Genomic DNA, 20,268 nt, shown 5'->3' on the forward strand with positions numbered 1-20,268 from the left:
GCGGGGGGTGGTGGATAGTCATCGAGTGTCGCCCCACAGTTTAAATTTTGACCAATTTATAGAATCTGCCCGGTTATGTTTGTATTCTGAAGCGAACAGCCCTCAAAAGGAAACGAAATTGCCTTCGTTGCATCAATTGTCAATCACCAGCCAAGATCAACAGAAGCATCAAGTTCATTTACACCTCTTCCACCCAATCCAGCGCCAATAAAAAGGTTTCAATTGACACATTGATCCAATCAAACTGCTCAGACAAGTCGACCACCACCTCTCTTCCCCTCCTCTCCACCGCCCCCCCCCCCCCCCCCCCCCCCCCCTCCCGTGGGTCAATTAGCTGCAAATTGTGAGGTTTGGTTTGACCTCTTCAATGATGGGTTTCTGTAGGTAGGTAGTGTGTGTGTGTGGACTAACCGCCTGAAGAATGTCTGGTCGGCCAATTAGCCCTGGTCAAGGAACTAGTGTGACCCGGTCAATCCATTCCCCAGAAAGACATCCTCTGTTGCCATTTGGGAATGGGGTTGTCCAAGATGTGAGCCCCCAGTTTTATAAACCTGGTTACAATGGTATCTCAACTCAGTATCTCTTCCCTTTCCCACCCCTGAAAGGAGAATATGGCCATTCTGAAGTTCAGTTAGGAGACTGTGCAGCCATGCCCCACTCTGGCTACTGGTATCCATTCACTGCTACTGACTCAGTCGCAGCCCATGGAAGCGGACACAACAGTGGGCATCCTTCCCAACTGTCTGCTACTGGAGGCTTACTCAGACCAGAGATCAAAACGGAGAAGGAATCTAAAGGCTACCCCGAGGACGGGAGGTACAGCTCGCCCACTGCCCCAGCCCCTTCTTATAACCACCGATGGAGCACCACCTTTTGGCAGCCAGCCCTCGCCGCTTCAACCACCTCGACCTCCAGCTCTTCCTCCTCTGCCCCGCTTCCCAGCCAGACCTACCCTGCATTCGGGACCTTCCCTTCATCCCCACAGATGTACCCCAGCCCCTCACAGCAAAGCGACAGCAGCCAACCCGCCCAGTCCAATACGGGCTCTACCGGGACAACCAGCGAGGAAGGACAGTCCAGCGACAGCGAGGAGGTAACTTTTTAATTCGAAGTGTTCCGGTGTTTTACAACATAGTTTTGCTCGGAGTCTGAGAATTGAGATTTTTTTTCCCTTTCTTGGGGTGCAGTATATAAGGCCAAAATGTTCTCCTATATCAGGGTGTTAAATATCTATAAACTCTCCTGAGCTACTCTGGGGTCTGCTTGCTGGGAGTAGTAACCATGAAGTCTGGGTTTACCTCCTACCTGCTCAAAGTCACTGATTCTGTCTTTTAACTTTTATAACTTTGGCAAACTTTTTAAAATGGTCTGTTTCTATGGGCTGTTTCAGCTCCTGTACCAGGTTTTCATATTTGAGGGGGTTGTCCAGAGGGTCGAATAAACTTTAAATCTGTATTTCTGAAATCTCAATGGGAAGCTGTGGTTGTGTTCAGTGTGAGATGTCTTATTTGACTGTATTATTGCCTTTTTTAATATTTAAAGACAATTGATCTATATGGGAAGCTTCCCTTTGGATATGTCCTGGGGACTCAACTTGAGCAACGTTTACAATTTGGATACTGTATTCTTTTGGTTCCTTGCTTGCATATCCCAACTTTTCAACTAACTCAAAATTCTTGGCATATGAACAGATCTGCAATTTTATTTTTCTTCTTTGTGCTTAAAAGGAGTACCCCACCAAAGAGAAAATGGAACAATTTGCCAAAGAACTGAAACACAAAAGGATTACACTTGGTTTCACACAGGCTGATGTTGGACTAGCTTTGGGCAATCTCTACGGTGAGTGAACAGGCAGCCTGGTGTCCCTTTTTTCTTTTTTGAAGGAGTGGTGCATGTTTATTGGGATATTTGATGTTAAAACCACTAATGCTATAATCCTATTAAGGATATGTGGTACATTACCAATGCAGTTTTCAGGGAGCAATGCTTATGGCTTGACTCCAGAGCTGGTGTTTAAAATAAGCTACATGTCCTTGAACTTCCCATTTTCACTTTGGGATGGTGACTGCTTAGAGCCAGTGATTTTTGTAAGAAGGTGAGTTAGTGTAGCCTGCTATAAATGTGAAAGAATTGTCTTGAGAAATATTGATGCCTCAAGAAGGATGCAGTTGGTGGCAGGATTCTCATCTCGAACAGAGAACGAAGTAAGAATCCTATTTTGGGTGAGGGAAGCAGAAAGAAAAGCATGAGAGAAAAACGTAAATTCGAATGTTGAGCGTGGGATTGCAGATGTCAGTGTTCTTGCAAGCTTGCCTCCCGTTATGAGTTTCTCACATCTAAAACTCTGCTTCCTGTATTGTGTCCTACACCAAATTGTGCTCACCTATCACCCCTTTCCTCACTGACTTACCATTGGGCTCCTGGTCCCCCAGAACCTCCAATTTGAAATTTGGATCCTCATTTAAATTCATTCAAAACCTTGAGCACTTTCTAATCTCCTCCAGGCCCTCCATCTCCACTCTCCCTCCAATTATTAATTCCTCAGATTCCTGCCTTTTGTCCCCAACCTCCCCTACCACCAATATTGACTGTGCCTTTATCTGCCTAGACTCAATGTTCAGGAATTCAGTCCCAAAGCACCTCCCCTCTTCCTAATCTCTCCATGACTAAAACTGCCTGCTTCCACCTCTGCCACTGTTTCAGCCTATCTGTTTCTGAAACCCTTATCTATGCTTTTGTTACCTCCAGATGCAGTCTTTCTACTGCTCTCCAGGCTGACCTCCCATCTTCTACCCTCCATAAACTCGAGTTCATCCAAAACTCTGTCTGTATCAACCTTGCACCAATTCCCGCTCACCTCAGCTTTCTGACCTGCTTGGCTCTGGCTCTGATTACATTCCTTTGCAGTACCTTGGAGTGTGTTACCATATTAAAAATGCTGCATAAATGCAAGTTATTACCTCCCCCTCTTCTATAGGATTCTACTTAAAGCCCACCTCATTATTTTGCTCTTGTGGGTGTCTATTTTTGTCTGATTACACATTTGAAATGCCTTGCAGCATTTTTCATTGTGAATGGTGTTAGATAAATGTAAATTGCAAAAATCAGAAGCAAAATGAAACATTGCTACTAGCTGCAATATAAAGATGCCTCACTGACTTGCAATTTGATTTGAGTGCCCAGACATGGCTGAGCTGAGTTACCCTGAACCACCTCCAATTAATGCAAAGAAGGCCTGTGCAGGTGTTAAGCATGTACAACATTCTATTTCCCAAGCAATGAGCATTTTGGGACCGATGGGGAAAGAGTAGAGCAGTGGTGCTTTTATTTTAGGAATATTTTGAAGTTAAGATGACAAAATGCTTAGGAACCTTTTGGCTTCACAATGGACTGGCATTGTATTAATGTTCAAATGGTGAAATGACCTACAAGAGATCCATGACTGTATCATTGCTGCTGATTCTGTGCTGGTGACATGCAATAGCTCATGTTATCCCCAGAGATGGTGATGTAGAAGAGGGACCATTGATACCTGCATAATTGCAAATGCAGTGTCCAATTTGCTGCTGTTCAGGATCTCTCATCTTTTATTGTCCACTTCTTTCCAATCCTGAAGGTATTCACACCCCTACTAGCACAATGGTTTCACAGCTGTCTAAATCTCTGCTTCCTTGCTCAGGTGGCCATTAATGCAAGCCCTGAAAGAGTATGGCCTTTTGTACTTGTCTGCTGAGTACAACCTGAACCACGCTGCCTCCTGACCCCCTTGCCTGATATCTAGTTCAAATAGGGGAGGGTCGTTGGAAATTGATCTGCACTGAGATTTATTTTTCTCCTCTGTTCTTCCAATTGGAAACTGAGCCTGAGACCTTCCTCTTCCTCTCCAACTTGTTGAGCCATGGCATGTGGTTGGTGCTCCTCACACTTGACATCCAAGGACTAGAGAAGCTGGTGTTCCCCTTGGCGTAGGGATGCATGACAGATTTAATAAAGGTCTTCAAAATCAAAAAAGGATTTGATGAGAGTAAATAAGGAGAAGCTGTATTCAATGGCAAAAGGTCAGTAACCAAGAGGGCAAAAAGCATCAGGAGATGTGAGGATTATTTCTCCACAGTGGGTTACAATCTGGAGTACACTACCTGAAAGTTAGATGAAAGCATATTCATTCTCAATTTTCAAAAGAACTTGGATACATACTTAAATGGGCTGAGGGGGGAGGGGTGCAGGGTGTGGACAGCAATGTGTCATCCTATGGAGAAAAGGCAGAGACAAAAGATTAATTGAATAGCTCTTAAGAGGCGGCACAGATACTGAACTAAATGGCCCATCCTATGATTCTTAAAAACATAAGTGCAATCGCTGTAGTCATGAACAATCATACAGTTTGCTTCCAGGACGGTCCTACAAATGGCAAAGAGATGTTTTTGGTGGTACTTGATGTTGGGCACTAGTGAAAGTTTTTTGAATACTGGAGTGCCGTGGGATCTATAGCTGAACAGACAGGGCCTTTGTTTAATGATGCAGCTGACAATGTAGTGTTCTCCAAGTACTAATGTCAGCCAAGATAAAGTGCTTGAACGTATGAACATACGAATGAGGATTAGGTGACTTGGCCCCTCGAGCCTGCTCTGCCATTCAATAAGATCATGGCTGATCTGAATTTAATCTCAACCCCACATTCCTGCCTGCCCCCGATAACCTTTCATCCCTTGATAATCAAGAATCTATCTAGCTCTGCCTTAAAAATATTCAAAGACTCTGCTTCCACTGCCTTTTGAGGAAGAGAGCTCTATGGACTCTCAGAAAAAAATTCTCCATCTGTCTCAAGTGAGCACCCCCTTATTTTTAAACAGTGACCCCTAGTTCTAGATTCTCCCACAAAAGGAAACATCATCTCCACATCCACCTTGTCAAGGCCCCTCAGGATCTTAAAGGTTTCAATTAAGTCGGCTCTTACTCTTCTTAACTCCGATGGATACAAGCCTAACCTGTCCAGCCTTCCCTCATAGGACAACCTGCCCATTCCTGGTGTTAGTCTAGTAAACCTTCTCTGAATTGCTAACTCATTTACATCTTTCTTTAAGGTGACCAGTACTGTACACAAAACCCTAGATGTGGCCTCACCAGTGCCTGGTACAACTGGAGCATAACATCCCTACTTTTGTATTCAGTTCCCCTCACAATAAATGATAACGTTCTATTAGCTTTCCTAATTACCTGCAGAACTGCATACTAACATTTTGTGATTCATGCATTAGGACACCCAGATTCCTCTGAATCGGTGTTCTGAAATCCCTCACCATTTAGATAATTTTTTTATTCTTCCTGCCAAAATGAACGATTTCACATTTGCCAGATCTTTGCCCACTTGCTTAACCTAACTGTGTCACTTGGTGCCACCTTGTGTTCTCTTCACAATTTATTTTCCTATCTATCTGTGTTGTCAGCAAATTTAGCAACTGTTCCTTTGGTCACAGCACTGATCCCTGTGGCGTGCCACTCGCCACATCCTGCTAACCAGAAAAAGACCCATCTATGCCAACTCTCTTCCTGTTAACTAGCCAACCTCTATCCATGCCAATATGTTACCCCCTACACCATGAGCTTTTATTTTCTGCAATAATCTTTGATGTAGCTCTTCATCAAATGCCTTTTGGAAATCTAAAATACAGTACATCCACCAGTTCCCCTTTATCTACAGCATATGTGACTCCTTTAAAGAGCTTGAATGGAGCTTGCACGTAAGATTCTTCAGTGGCAAGAGCATGATCAACTGAGCCAAGTTGCCATTTATTTGTCTTTTGTTTGAAGTTGTGCTGTTCCATTGCAATTCCAGTTCAAATGTGGCACAAGCAATATGGGTTTGATTGCCCTGATTAAATGCTACTCCAGCCACCTATTTCACAGTCCCTGGATGAATATCTGCATCGATTGGGGGGAAAAATTAATTTTCATGCAATCATTTGATTGTATTTAAAAGCAAACAAGCTAGAACTTAGTGTTTGCATGACTGACCTATTCCATTAACACCGTCTATTAGGAAAGCAAAATACTATGTATAAAAAAACCCAAAGTGTGCTGGAAGCACTGTTTCTGCAGCATCTGTGGAGAGAGAAACAGAATTAATGTGGGTTCTATTTTCTCTCTCTCTACGGATGCTGCTAGAGTTGCTGAGTGTCGCTATTGCTTTGTTTTTGTTTCTGTGATTTAGCTTTCTGGCTGGCCTTTCATCTTCACTCTCTAAACTTGAATTCATTCAAAACCCTGCTCTTCCTAACCTAACTTGCACCAAGTTCTACCATCAGCCCTGAGCCTGCTGACATATGTTGTCTTCAAAAGTACTTCATTGGTTATAAAGCACTTTGAGGTGCCCTGAGGTTGTAACTTGTGATTGGGAGAGTGATGTGTAGAAGTGAATGAGGAAAGACCCATTTAAAATCAATTAAGCAACTTACACCCATGTCAAAGTTAGTTTGTAGATCTATAAACGGTTGTGGTGCACTCACTGGTTGTGCGCTGAAGATCGGGGCCTACTCTTCCTGAAGGTTGGGTTGCCCTGCCCAGTATCTACCAGCTTGTTTTGCTCCCTTGTTTTTGCCAGTCTTTTACCAAATTCAACAAAAGGATTACACTGCCACTTATTGACCTAATTACCTTGGAAGACCTGAAGCTGGCTATGTTGTCCCTTACCATGAGCCCTGCATGATTTCAGTATCTCAGCAAACAGCTTTTCTGGCTGGACTTGTCCTTTTCAATCGAAACAGGGAAAGTTCCCAGCCTAAGAAAAGTTTCTGTAATTCCCTTTTTTTTAATAACCAATTTTCCATCCAGTTACTGTCACTTTCTTTATCCCTTCTGCGAACCCTCATCTCAGCCAACAGTCAAAGGCTTTCTGTAAATTCAAGTGAAGTGAAACGTTAACGCATCCTGGCAAACTGGCTGTTTGTACATAACGTTCACAGATACTGGAAAACACAGAGCACCCTTGCCAATTATGTTATGCAGAAGATTTTGAATGAACCATGCACCTTTATTTCATGGTTTACTAAAATTTATTGTAATTTATTGAAGTAAAGTCCGAGTATAGTTCTTGGGTGAAGCAGGTTTAAAAGACAGAGGTAATTAGATAGGAGTACAGACTTAATCCAGTCCCCAATTTAAAGTCATGTGTCCAGATGTTTTTATACTGGAAACTGCATGTGTAAATGTATTATGCTGTAACTACATCCCCTGCCAACGGAAATACTGCTGCGCCACCGCTAGTGGGAGGATGCAATTACAACATGACCAAATTTTTGGCTGAGTTCCTGGGTTCGTGACTTCTTGTAACTGGAAAAGTGCTTCAAGCATGACTGGGAGGATTCAGTTATTCACATAGGAACTAATGATATAAGTAGTAGGAATGATGTTCTGCTGAGGGAGTTTGGGAGTTGGGCTCCAAGTAAATAAGCAAACCTCAAAGGCTGTAATCTCTGGATTACTACCCAAGCGACGTGCAAATTGACAGGGTCAAAGAGATCAAAGCTGAATGCACTGCAGATGTGATTGCACAGCGACCAAGGTTGGGGACTAAGTATTTGGGTACTTGATGTGTCAAAAATATGGACAAAATGGAAAGAGGGTGGGATGAATAGTCCTGATAAAGGCTGATACAAGAACAGTAGTAAAGAAGAATTTTAGTTTGACAGGTCAGAAAGTGGAACTAAAGAGCTGACAGGGCATGGAAAGCACTGGTGAGAGCTGAGTTAGAGGGCCCCTAAAAGTAGCTGCACTGTTGGGCAGAAAACAAGCAATGCCAAGATAGGAAATCTTCATATAGACAGGACAAATTAAATTAACAAAATGGGGAACTGGAGGAGTGGGTGTGAAGCAGGAACATAGGAAAAACACACCTCTGTCACTTACGGTATTTTTTTGACCACCCTACCCAGCCATATTCCCTTCCCTACATCACAGACTTAACTGGTAGGTCTCTGTGGACCCCAGTTTTGAGAACCATTGCCATAGAGATTGAGACAGGAGAATGCAGAATCAGGAAATGGCAGCGATGTTGAACAAATATTTTGTTTCTGTCTTCACAATAGAAGCCACAGATGTGTATCAAATAGTGGGAATCCAAGAGTCAATGAGTGAGGAAATTGGAAGTGTTTAATATTAGTGATGAAAACACAGGAGAACGGAATGGGACTGAAAGCCAAAAATTCCTGGACCTTAATGGCCTAAATTCTGGGGATCTAAAAGAGAGAGCTATGGAGATGGTGGATGTATTGGGTCCAAGTTTCCAAGTTCCCTTAGATTTTAAGCAGGTTGGATAATGCAAATGTAACACCTGTTCGAGAAAGGAGGGGAAGAGAAAATGGAACTAGAAGGTGGTTAGCTTGACAGCTGTTGGCAAAATGTTGGATTCCATTGTTAAGGAAGTGGTTGCAGGGAACTTAGAAAATCCTGAGCCTGGGAAAAGTCAATATGGTTTTATGAAAGAGGAATTGTTTGACAAATCCATTCAGTTTTTCTTTTGAGGATGTCGCTGACAGGATAGATAAAGGAGAACCTGTGGATATCGTATACTTTCTCGATAGACATTTGATAAGATGCCACAAAATGTTGTTGCACAGGATAAGTGTTCATGAGTTTGTGGTAATATATTAGCATGGATAGAGGTTTGGAGCAAGGAGAGAGAACAGGAGTAAATGGGGAATGATGGGGTGTTGTAAGGATCAGTATTGAGACCGTAGCTACTTGCAATCTATCAATGGTTTGGGTGAAGAGTTAGAGTAATGTATCCAAGTTTGCTGATGATACATAGCTAGGTGGGAATGTGAGCTGTGGGTAGAATGCAGAGGCTGCTAAGGGATATGGACAGGTTAAGTGGGCAAGAAGGTGGCTGATGGTAGCAGATGGAGGCAGGTGAAGCTGGTGACATATGTGGAGGAAAGAGATTATTCACTTTTTTTAGAAGAATAAAAAGCAATACAGGTATATGTTAAATGGTGAGAAACTAAATTTTGATGTTGAAAAGAATTTGGGTGTCCTTGGGTACAAGGCAAATGGTATGTTGGCCTTTATTGCAAAGGGATTGGAACACAAGAGGAAGGAAGTCTTGCTACAATTGTACAGGGTTTTGGTGAGATTACACCTGGAATACTGTGTACAGTTTTGATCTCTAACTGGGGAAGGATATACTTGCCTTGGTGGGGGTGCATCGAATGTTCACTAGATAAAGTTGTCCTGTATGGAGAGATTGAGTAGAATGGGCCCGCACACTGGAGTTTAGAATGAGAGGTGACCTCATTGAAAGATATAAGATTCTGAGAGGGCTTAACAGAATAGATGCTGAGGGGCTATTTTCCTGGTTGGAGAGAAAAGAACAAGGGGGCATAAACTTAGGGTAAGAGGTTGGCCATTTAGGACTGAGAGTAAGAGAAATTTCTTCACTGAGGATCCAAAGTTGAGAATATTGTTGTTGAGTATATTCAGGGCTGAGAGTCATTAGATTTTTGGACTCTTTTTAAGGGGCTCAAAGGAACATGGAATTGAGGTTGAAGATCGGTTTTATTGAAAGGCAGGTCAGGAGCCATATGGCCTACTCTAGTTCCGCGTTCCGCTGTAAGGTGTGATGAGGTTGTTTGGTCTCTGTTAGTGGGCCCTCACCTGACATCCCCACATAAAATTGCAGAAGTGGAGGGATAACAATTAGGAGAGGAATCTCTTCTGCCCCTTGGTCCAAATCAGAGAGTACTCAGGCTGATTATAACAGCTCAGCACCAACAGCACATGCACATAGTAACACGTGCACACACACCTGGTATGTAAAACTGGCTCAGGTTTCTGTGCTTTCTTGCTTGCCTTCTTCCATTGAGCTTGGACTGTTCTGAAGTGCCTGGCTACGTGTACATGGGATCTGCTGTGGTTTAGCATACTTCTTTGAACCTGCAGGTTGGCACATGATTTCACTATTGCATTGTAAACCTGGACTGTCAGTGAAAGGACCATATGATGCTGCTGCCTCGACATAGTCCAGCAGGGGAATGACTAGCTTCCTGCTCATCCAAGATAATTGTGATGTGAACACCTCTGCCTTTATTTTTAAACAGCAATTTGTTCACTTACGCTCACTGATGAAATTTTTCTCCTGTTTTAGGGAAGATGTTCAGCCAGACCACAATCTGCAGGTTTGAAGCACTACAGCTGAGTTTCAAAAACATGTGCAAACTGAAACCAATACTTCAGCGCTGGCTGAATGATGCAGAGAACAATGGCAGCCTGCATGAGGTAGGAGTATATTGCAAGGCCAGCATTTGTTGCCCATCCCCAATTGCCCTTGAACTGAGTGGCTTTGCTATACCATTTCAGAGGGAGTTAAGAGTCAACCACATTGCTGTGGGTCTGGAGTTGCATGTAGGCCAGACCAGGTAAGGATGGCAGATTTCCTCCTTTAAAAGGACATTAATGAGCTAGATAGGTTTTTATGACAATCGATGGTAGTTTCATCATCACAATTACTGAGACTAGCTTTACATATTCCAGATTTATTAACTGAATTCAGTTTATTAATTGAATTTCAATTCCACCAGCTGCTGTGTTTCCAGAGCAGTGGTCTGCCCCTGGATTACTAGTGTAGTGATGTTACCACTACAACACTATCTCCTCCTGGGCCTGTCTGAAGTGGGCAGAGTACCCTGTGAGTGTTGATACTTTGCAGAAACTATTTTAGTGGGGAGGGTGGTTGCACTGCTGTTTAATGATGTCTTCCATGTGTGAAGTTCCCATAATCAAAGTGGGCAGGAGCACCAACTGTTTCACTGGGCTGAGGCCCTGAATCTTCCTAGTCTGTGTGCTTCAGTAACCATCACAAGTATTTGAACGTCACACTAATGCAGAGATAGTTTGAGAATCTCTTCTGTCATGTGTTTGGTGAAATGTTAGACTGGAAAGGTTTACAGTAACTTGAGCTGTGGTTTATGCTTGGAACATAAAACTTCCATGTGTAAATATTTTTATACCCTTGAATCCACTAAGGTAAGAGATGACCACAACTAAAGCTCACCATGAAAATAGCCTAAATTCTGATATATCCAAGTTTACTTAACCACCAGACCTTCCCATTATTTATCACTGGAACTCGAGCACATCTGATTTTCTTTTGTCCAATTTGGTCACACTCCTGATAGCTGCACCAGTTTTGGTTCTGTGGCTGCAATGTTAGAGGCGAGAGACCAGATGTGGTTCCTTGGAAGACTTTTTGGTGTTGGTATATGTGTAAGTAAATGATTTAAGTGAATGGAGTCTTGCATCAGGCTATATGGAAAGTTGTGGAAGATATGAACATAGGTTTACCTTTCTTGTCCTTGCATTCAAAAGTTCTAAATGTAATGGTTGCTATTTGATCCTTATTTTCCCCCCACCCCTCCCATAAAGATTTGTAACATGGAGCAGGTTCTGGATCAGTCCAGGAAACGGAAGAGGAGAACCAGCATTGAGAATGGTGTGAAGAGAAACTTGGAGACCTACTTCATGAAATGTCCCAAGCCCACCAGTGAAGAAATCTCCCAGATTGCTGACGACCTCCGATTAGACAAAGAGGTGAGTGGTTCTGCACCTTTTTAATGGTCAGCATCACTGGATTGCCAACAGCTTGCATTTATATAGTGCCTTTTACAGAAATAAGGTGCTTCGAGGACATTGTCAAACAAATTTTGACACTGAACCATAGGTCTTGGGGCAGCTGACCAAAATCTTGGTCAAAAGCAAAGGTTTCATGGGGCATCTTAAAGGAGGGGAGTGCTGGATTGGTTTAGGAAGGAAATTCCCAAGTTTAGCATTGCAGCAGCTGAAGGTAATGTTGCCAGTGGTGGAGCGATAGGAATCAGATGTGCAAGAGGCCAGAGGTGCACAGGGATCTGAGTGTTGAAGGGCTGGATGAGCTTGTCGAGATGTGGAAGAACTTAAAAAGGATGAGAATTTTATAATTGAGGCATTGCCAGACTGGGAGCTACATTAGAGTGACAATGCTTCCAAAATACTTCAGTGGCTGTTATGCCTATATTAGGAAGATGGAAATACAGACATTTGGAGGTTATTCATAAATGGAATGTTCATGTGTGATGATGGCTTATGACAGCAAATCATTGTGTGGACAATGGAGAGCTCTGACACCATGGCCTAATGACAAAAGAGAGCTTGTGATTTAAAAAAAAAACATTTTTAACTGGCATTTTTTTTTTTTGAATGGCCAAAAGTCAGCTCATTCGTTACAGAGCTTGAACACAACTTCGACTGGAAAAGCCAGAAACTTCCTTCAGTGAACCAAGAGTGAATCTTTCAGGCCTGCAACTTTTCGGTTACCAGGTTGAGGACTGATACTGGAAGTGACATTTTTGACCCTTTTAATAAATCTAAGCGTATGTTACATCTTTTCATGTGTGTGTGTGTGTGTGCGTGTGGATGAGGAGTATTTATTGCATTTAAATACAAAGTTTTGTGATAAATAAGCATTCATCCTTTCCTTTTATTTAAACCTATAAGAAAGTCTGTTTCCTTTTTAATGTCACAGCGCTCAAGGGAATAAAACACTCCTGCAAAATGCTGTTTGTTGCAGTCAGTCGAGAGGTGGAAGAAGGAGAAATTATCCCACATCTCTTCCCTGAATGTAACACTAAAACACTTTGGGACATCCTGAGGTGGTGAAAGGTCCTATACAAATGCAAGTCTGTCTTATCATGTGGAATCTGATGTGTTTTTAAATGTCACTGAGGGCCAGCACTTAGATGAAAAACAGGGGCCCCAAGGGTAGAGTTTTGGGGGAATCTAGAAGGTTATGGTGTAGGAGTGGGAAGAGAAGCCATTCTGAGTAAGTCTCTGGTTATGACTTGATGAAAATGTAAAGAGGCGAGTGCAGTCTTATCTATCTGGATGGAATTGGGGTAGAAGCAGGGTTGTATAGTCAAATGTCAAGAAAGGCTACAGTTTGCTAGAGAAGGGTGAGGAGGGATAGTTTACCACAGACAAAGGATTTCATTTTTGATTTTGGCTAAAGGCTATATTAGTGTTAGGGAAGGAATGGAAACTGGGTTAGAGGACTTCAAACATGGAGTTCTGGGAGAGAGGGGCAGGGATTTGGGTGGTGACAACTCATTCAGGGAGTTTGAAGAGGAAAGGGAGCTTAGGGGGTAGGTGGTGGTTTGCAAAGACAGAGGGCAAAGCAAAATGTGAACTTGAGTGCAGATCGCAATTTCCCAGGAAAGTGTGGGGTAATTCAAGGGGAACAGTTATGCCTGATTGATCTTTTTTGGCTGTGGAGGGTGTTAAGCTGCAGATATTGTGGGGCTGGTATCTTTCTCTGGGAGTGACTATAGGAGATGTATTGTCGGTACTCTGGAAGTATGAGACACAAGGAAATGCAGTCAAATGCACTTTTTTCTTTCAGAAACGAGAAGCTTGAGCATAGGAGGGGAGTCCTTGTGCCTGTACCTCCTGATAACTGCACCCTATCTATGCCTTGTACCCTTGAGTATTAACACCCTCTTAAATGCGAACTTGGCTTTGCATCAATGGCCACTTTTGACTTTGTTTCAATTTCTAATGAAACTTTTTTGCATGAAGAAAACCTTTCAAATTGTTAACTTCTATACTCTAATTGCTTAGCTTGTTCCTTTTTCCACCAGTTTAATGAATAGTGGAAATTTCAATTCACTTTCATTCTTCTAAAGCTTAAGTTTCCCTTTTAATTGTGATTTTGGTTTTCTTTTCCCTTTCCCAAGTTGCATCAGTTTTTCTCCCTTGTTAATATCTATGAATTCTGTTGCACTGTTCTTTGAATATTCTTTCTGAAATGGCTCTTGTACTCGAAATGTAGCCAAATTGATATCATGTACTGATTTTTCACACTTTTGTGCTCCTTTTCTTTTTGAATTTTAGCTGAAATCTTATTTGGTCTGTTTCTATACCCCCAGATCTTTTTGTTTAGTGTTGTTTATATTTGTTTCTTCCATGTGCTGAATGCTTTGACCGTTGCACTCCTGAATTCACACAGCACCATGCTATGCTCATGCTATCCAGCCTAATCCTGCCTTCCAGTTGTTAGTCTGTATCCCTGCAGATTGTGGCACCTCAAGTCCATTTGCAAGGATTTTTAAAATGCGATGAAGGTTTCTGCTTCTATTATCCTTTTTCAGACACAAGTTCAAATCCCATCACCACCTGGGTTAGAAAAAAATATTCCTCGGCTACTATAATCCTTTTATGTATTAAATCTCTGCCCCCTGGTTATTCATTTCTTAACTGAAATAGGTCCGCCCTATCCATCTGTCTAGGCCCCTTATTTTGATACTCAATTAAATCTCCCCTCAACCTCCCCTGTTTCAAAGAAAACAATTCCAGTCTATCCAATCTTTCCTCAAAACTCAGTCCTGGCAACATCCTCTTAAATCTGTCTGCCCATGAGTGCAATCACATCCTGTCTGCAATGGAGTGACCAGAATTGTACGCAGTACTCTAGCTGTGGCCTAACTAGTGTTTTATATATTCTAGCATCACCTCACTCCTTTTTCCATTACATATTTTTATATAAGTACACCATGTGTGTGCACTAAACTCACATTTTCCCTGCAAATACTGGGCCATTGGTCCATCTTATCTGGCTACAGGTGTGTTGCTAGAAGACTGCTAACATTGCACCATTGTTTGAAAAAGGTAGAAAAGGGATAGGCTGAATAAATGCAGACCAGTCAGCTTAACCTGGTGGTGGGCAGATCATTGGGGAAAAAAAAATTCAGAGGGGCCCATATACTCTTGTCTTGGCCAATAAAGGCAAATATCCCAAATGTTATCTTGACTACATTATCTACATGTACATAGATCAGAGATCTATGGACATACACTGAGTTTCCTCTATTCTTTTACACTTCTCAGTATCCTACCGTTATTGTGTTCCACAGCCATATTTGCTCTCTCAAAATGCACTTTCTCTTACTTATTTGCCACTCTTCTGCTCGCCTGACAAGTCCAATGAAATCTTCCTGCTGTTACAGTTTTGTTTCTCACTATCAACCATGCAACCAATTTTTGTACCATCTGTAAACTAAATTATGCTGCCTACATTTGTCTGAATCGTTGGTATAATCCATGAACAACAAAGGACCTAGTGCTGAGCCCTGTGGAACCTTGCTGGAAACAGCCTTCCAACCACAAAAACACCCATCAACCATAACCTTTTTGCTTCCTGCCACTGAGTCAATTTTGAGTCCAACTTGCCACTTTTCCTTGGACCCCATGAGTTTTTAAAATTTACCAGTCTGTCATGTGGAACCTTGTCAAAAGCTTTGCCAAAATCCCATGTAGACTGCATCAAGCACACTGCCTTCACCAACCCTCCTTGTTACCTTTACAAAAAAAATTTAATCAAGCTAGGCACAATCTTTCCTTAACAAACCCATGCTGACTGACTCTGATTTATCAGAAATTGATGCCTTTACTAAATAGCGATTTTATATGGGCCCCTCTGAATTTTTTTTTCCCCAATGATCTGCCCACCACCAGGTTAAGCTGACTGGTCTGCATTTATTCAGCCTATCCCTTTTCTACCTTTTTCAAACAATGGTGCAATGTTAGCAGTCTTCTAGCAACACACCTGTAGCCAGATAAGATGGACCAATGGCCCAGTATTTGCAGGGAAAATGTGAGTTTAGTGCACACACATGGTGTACTTATATAAAAATATGTAATGGAAAAAGGAGCAACTTATGGCGAGGAGGAGATGCACCCTGAGTTGTGAATCACCACAAATTTTTGGGTGGGTTGCACCATTAGCCTTGCAAAAACAGGAGCTCAGTGTTAACCTCCCACAAATTCCAAGAAATGACTACATTTGCTCAAAAATCAAATTAAACTCTCAGCAGAAAATTGGTAGTTAATGGCTGGATTTAAACACCTACAATGTTATTTTGCCACATTACAACAATGACAACACTTCTTTGGCTTTTGAGATGCCTGGAGGCCATGAAAAGTGCTTTATAAATGCAAATCTGTCTTCTCTTCATCTTGGAAGTTTCTGCTCCAGTAAACAAGTGAATAATTATGGTGGCAATGGAGAAGGATTTTCTTTCAGAGCAGAAGATAAAATGGGGAGGGAAAGAGGGTATTAAATGGTCCATGTAGAAATGGTTTTCTTGCTGGGCATAAGTTTAAGTTGTCCGGAATAGGTTGCATGTGGCTGGCAGATAACAAAAACTGAAGTTTTCTATCTTTTCTGTAGGTGATCAGAGTTTGGTTTTGCAATAGAAGACAAAAGGGGAAAAGGATGACCCTCCCTTGTATGGAAGAGAATGATGTACAAATCCATGAAGGGAGCCCACTTCACATGTCTCCCAGTGCTCTGATGCTGCCTGACCCCATAGTAACCCAAGGATACAGTGCAGCTATGGTGCCACCTCCTATGTACATGTCTCCCTTCCCTCAAGCTCTGCACCCTTCTGTCTCCATGGGCAATCACACCAGTTAGAGGATCATCTGTGGCTTTCTATGAACCTGAGTACAAAGACTTAATTCTAATGATATAAGTTGGTAGAACATGGCTGATTGTCTCTAAACTATCTCGGATGTAGGAAGTAGGTGAGGGTTTGGTTCGATACTAAATATCAATGTTGCCTTCTGTCCCTTCTCAAATTCTTCCGTCTCCCTTTCCCCAACTCTGATTATAAATGGGATTGGAAACTTGGCCCATTCTTTTTGAGAAATATTTAATGGGAATTTTCTAACTTATTGAAATAGTTTGTAGCTTTAATGTACTGAATGTTTTGCAATGTAAAATATTCTCTCCTCTAGTTCTAGTAATCTTTTCATGAAAGATGTATCTGAATATATTAATACGGTAATTATAACATTTGCTTGAAACAGCCTAGTCATATTGAGCCATTTGGTGATGAGTGTTCCTTCAGGTGGTGCGCCATCCAGAACGAAAGACTCAGCCTAAATAAATCTGTTGTAGGTGCATGAATTTGTCTGAAACTAGCTTCAGTCTTTCACAGAGGATTGCTGAATTGTGCAAGTGCAGTGTCCGCTTTAACATCTGATGGTACATTGTTTCGTGTACATGATGTTTTTGACCATTTCTGCTTGGGTTCCTAGAGCTCCGCATCTGTGTTGCACAGCTTTGTAGAGGGGAACCTGGTGCTGTGTCAATATTAAGAGATTGTTGGGGAGGTTTTAAGTTGTCCCTTTTGAAGTCTTGTAGTTTGTTGGCAAGGCAGTGGGTCTACTGAGTTCTCCAGGTGGGACTGAACCACTAAAGTGTCTCTGGTCCTTACACTAACCGCCCCTGCTCTTCTCAAAGTGCATGGGCTGAGCCATGTGAGGTCATGTCAGGATCTGGATTAGTGAATTCTGTGTATTGAGATGGAGAGCCAGTGAGGACCATTGAGACTAGGATTGGCAGGGGGATGTGGGCATAGAGATTCTGAACATATTGGCTTTAGTAAAGCTCTAAGCCATTGAGAAGGTCTGGAGGAGGAGTCTGGAGATGAATGCTTCTGTAGTCGTGTAAAGGGCTGAAGTGTAAGTCAAGTGACTTTGATATGGAGGCCTGCACTGCTTGGCTCAGCCTGAATGAAGCCTTTGGTGATGGTAAGAGGTTTGGATATATAGCCTTCAGGAATTGAACAAGATGGATTTAGTCTTGGTAGGATCTCTTGGAGCAAGTTCCTGCTTGCCCATGTCTTAGGAACATCAGACTTAAGAGCATGAGCTGGCCATTCAGCCCTTGGAGTGTGTTCCCTCCCCACCTCCTCCATTCAATAAGATCATGGCTGATCTGGTTGCTCGCAACATCACTTTTCTGTCTGCTCCCATAACCATTGACTCCCTTGTCTATCAAAAATTTATCTAACTTAGCCTTGTATATATTTAATAACCTACCTCCACTGCTTTCTGGGGAAGAGAATTCCACAGACTAATGACTCTCAGACAAAAGAATCTCAATCTTTTAAGAGACCATTTTACTTAAACTCTGTCCCCTAGTTCTGGTTATCTAGGTCCAGCACTGCTCCCTCTTGTAGGACTTTCTACATCTTGCTTAAAAAAAGCTCTCCCCCACATGAGGAAACAACTGGTATCCACCCTCTGAAGTCCCCCTCAGGATCTTGTATTTCAATTAGATCACCCCTCATTCTTCTAAATTCTAATGGTTATTGGCCCACCTATTCAACCTTTCTTCATAAGATACGCCCTTCATCCCAGGAACGAATCAAGTGAACCTTCTCTGAAATGCTTCCAACACAATTGTATATTTTTTTTCAAATTGGGAGAGCAAAACTGCACACAGTTCTAAAGATGTAGTCTCGCCAATGCCCTGTACAGCTACAGTAAAAATTCCTTATTTTTATAATCCATTCCCCTTGCAATAAATGACACTGTTCCATTTACCATCCTCATTACTTGCTGTACCTGCATACTAACACTGACTCTTGTACCAGAACACCCAGATCCCACTACAAGTTCTGCAATCTCTCCATTTAATAATATACTGTTTTTCTATTCTTCCTACCAAGTGGATAAGTTCACATTTTCTCACATACTACCATCTTTCAAACTTTTGTCCACTCACTTAAGCTGTCTGTATCCCTTTGCAGACTCCCTACCTTCTCTTGACAACTTAATTTCCTACCTATCTTGGTGTCATCAACAAATTTAGCTACCATACATTCAGTCCCTTCATCCAAGCCATTGATACAGATTGTAAATAGTTGAGGCCTCAGCACTGATCCCTGTGGCACTCCACTAGTTACCGACTGCCAACCTGAAATTGACCCATTTATCCTGACTGTTTTATCTTGGTTAGCCAATCCTTTATTCATGCTAATATGTTACACCCATACTTTTTGCTCTTGTTTTGTGTAACCTTTGGTGTGGCACCTTGTCAGATGCCTTTTGGAAATCACACCACATCTACAGGTTCCCCTTTATCCACCTTGTTACTTCCTCAAAAAACTCTTAAAACATTATTTCTTTTTCACAAAACCATGATGACTCTGCCTGATCCCTTCTGATTTTCTGAGTACCCTGCTACAACCTCCTTAATAATAGATTCTAGCAATTTCCCAATGACAGATGTTAGGCTAACTGGCCTATTGTTTCCTGCTTTGCCTCCCTATCAAATAAGGGTGTTACATTTGCTGTTTTCCAATCTGCTGGGACCCTTAGAGAATCTAAGGAATTTTGTAAGATTATAACCAATGCCTCTACCATCTCTGCAGTCACTTCTTTTAAGACCCTAGGACTAATTAGCCCTTGGGTTTAATAGTTTACTGAGCACCTTTTGCCCTGGGGATGGTGATTGTGTTTTGACTTCCTTTCTCCTTTTCCCCCCTTGATTTTCAAGTATCTTTGGGAAGTTTTCGAAGTCTTCTACACTGACTTGATGGACAGGCAATCTGACTGCACTGCAGCAGCTATGGAGTTGGTTTTGTAGGGTTGAATGATGGCAGAGCAGAGTACTATCAGTGTAGAATTTGAAGAACCTGGTCTTCACCTGAAGACAGTCTTGACAAGGGGCAGCATGTAAGTGATGATGACCTTCCTTCCTCTTCAACTCTTACCCAAGAGGAATGGAACTATTCTGATTAACCTTGGCGGTGCAAGGGAGGTGGAGCAAGAAACCATGGGTGGAATGTTATGGCCCCATTGAGGTGGGAGTGGGGCTGTAAAGTTCAGTGAGCTGTTCAAAAGTCTATTGACTTTGGGACCGAAAAATCCTCCGGCAGGAGGGGCCATAAAATTCCGTCCTATGTTGGAACATTGAGTTGAATGAAATAAGGACGATCCATGGATTGATCATGTCAAATACTGATACGTGCATCATGATTGTCATTGCCTGGGTGACTGTGACTTGAATCCGCTGTGATTTATATGATGCTGTGGGTGGTGCTGAAACCAGATATGGGAGTTTGATCATTGGGTGATGAGTGAGGTAAGTTGGTTGGTGAGGCAAAGTAGGTGATGGAGGGCACTGGACCAGGTTGAAGTGTGGGTGAAGAGGGTAAATCTTACCTCCCAAAAGGAGCTGTGGATCTTCAAGTTAACCTGTGGTGCAGCAGAAATTGTTTGGTTTGAAAATAGAGAACTCTCCATTGGGCAATTACACTAAATGTAAACTGGGTACAACTGGGTAATGACAGTGAATCTTGTAGAGATACCAGATACTGGATTTTAGTGCCGTGCTAACCCATTTTAACACTTAACGTACTGGATGGGAGCTAGTTTTCGATGTTCAACTTT

The 20,268-nt window shown here is 42.2% G+C and overlaps 1 protein-coding gene across 1 annotated transcript; it reads left to right on the forward strand.

Annotated features, from left to right (window-relative positions):
- The first annotated feature begins 421 nt into the window (after positions 1-421).
- LOC121281500 (POU domain, class 5, transcription factor 3-like) lies at positions 422-16,498 on the forward strand. Its single transcript, XM_041194443.1, has 5 exons — positions 422-1,093; positions 1,728-1,839; positions 10,142-10,272; positions 11,419-11,583; positions 16,253-16,498. Exons 1-5 carry the CDS (start codon positions 422-424, stop codon positions 16,496-16,498), a joined length of 1,326 nt encoding a protein of 441 aa, XP_041050377.1.
- The last annotated feature ends 3,770 nt before the right edge of the window (positions 16,499-20,268 follow it).

This window comes from Carcharodon carcharias, chromosome 8 (assembly GCF_017639515.1).
Source record: "Carcharodon carcharias isolate sCarCar2 chromosome 8, sCarCar2.pri, whole genome shotgun sequence".
NCBI classification, from domain to species: domain Eukaryota; kingdom Metazoa; phylum Chordata; class Chondrichthyes; order Lamniformes; family Lamnidae; genus Carcharodon; species Carcharodon carcharias.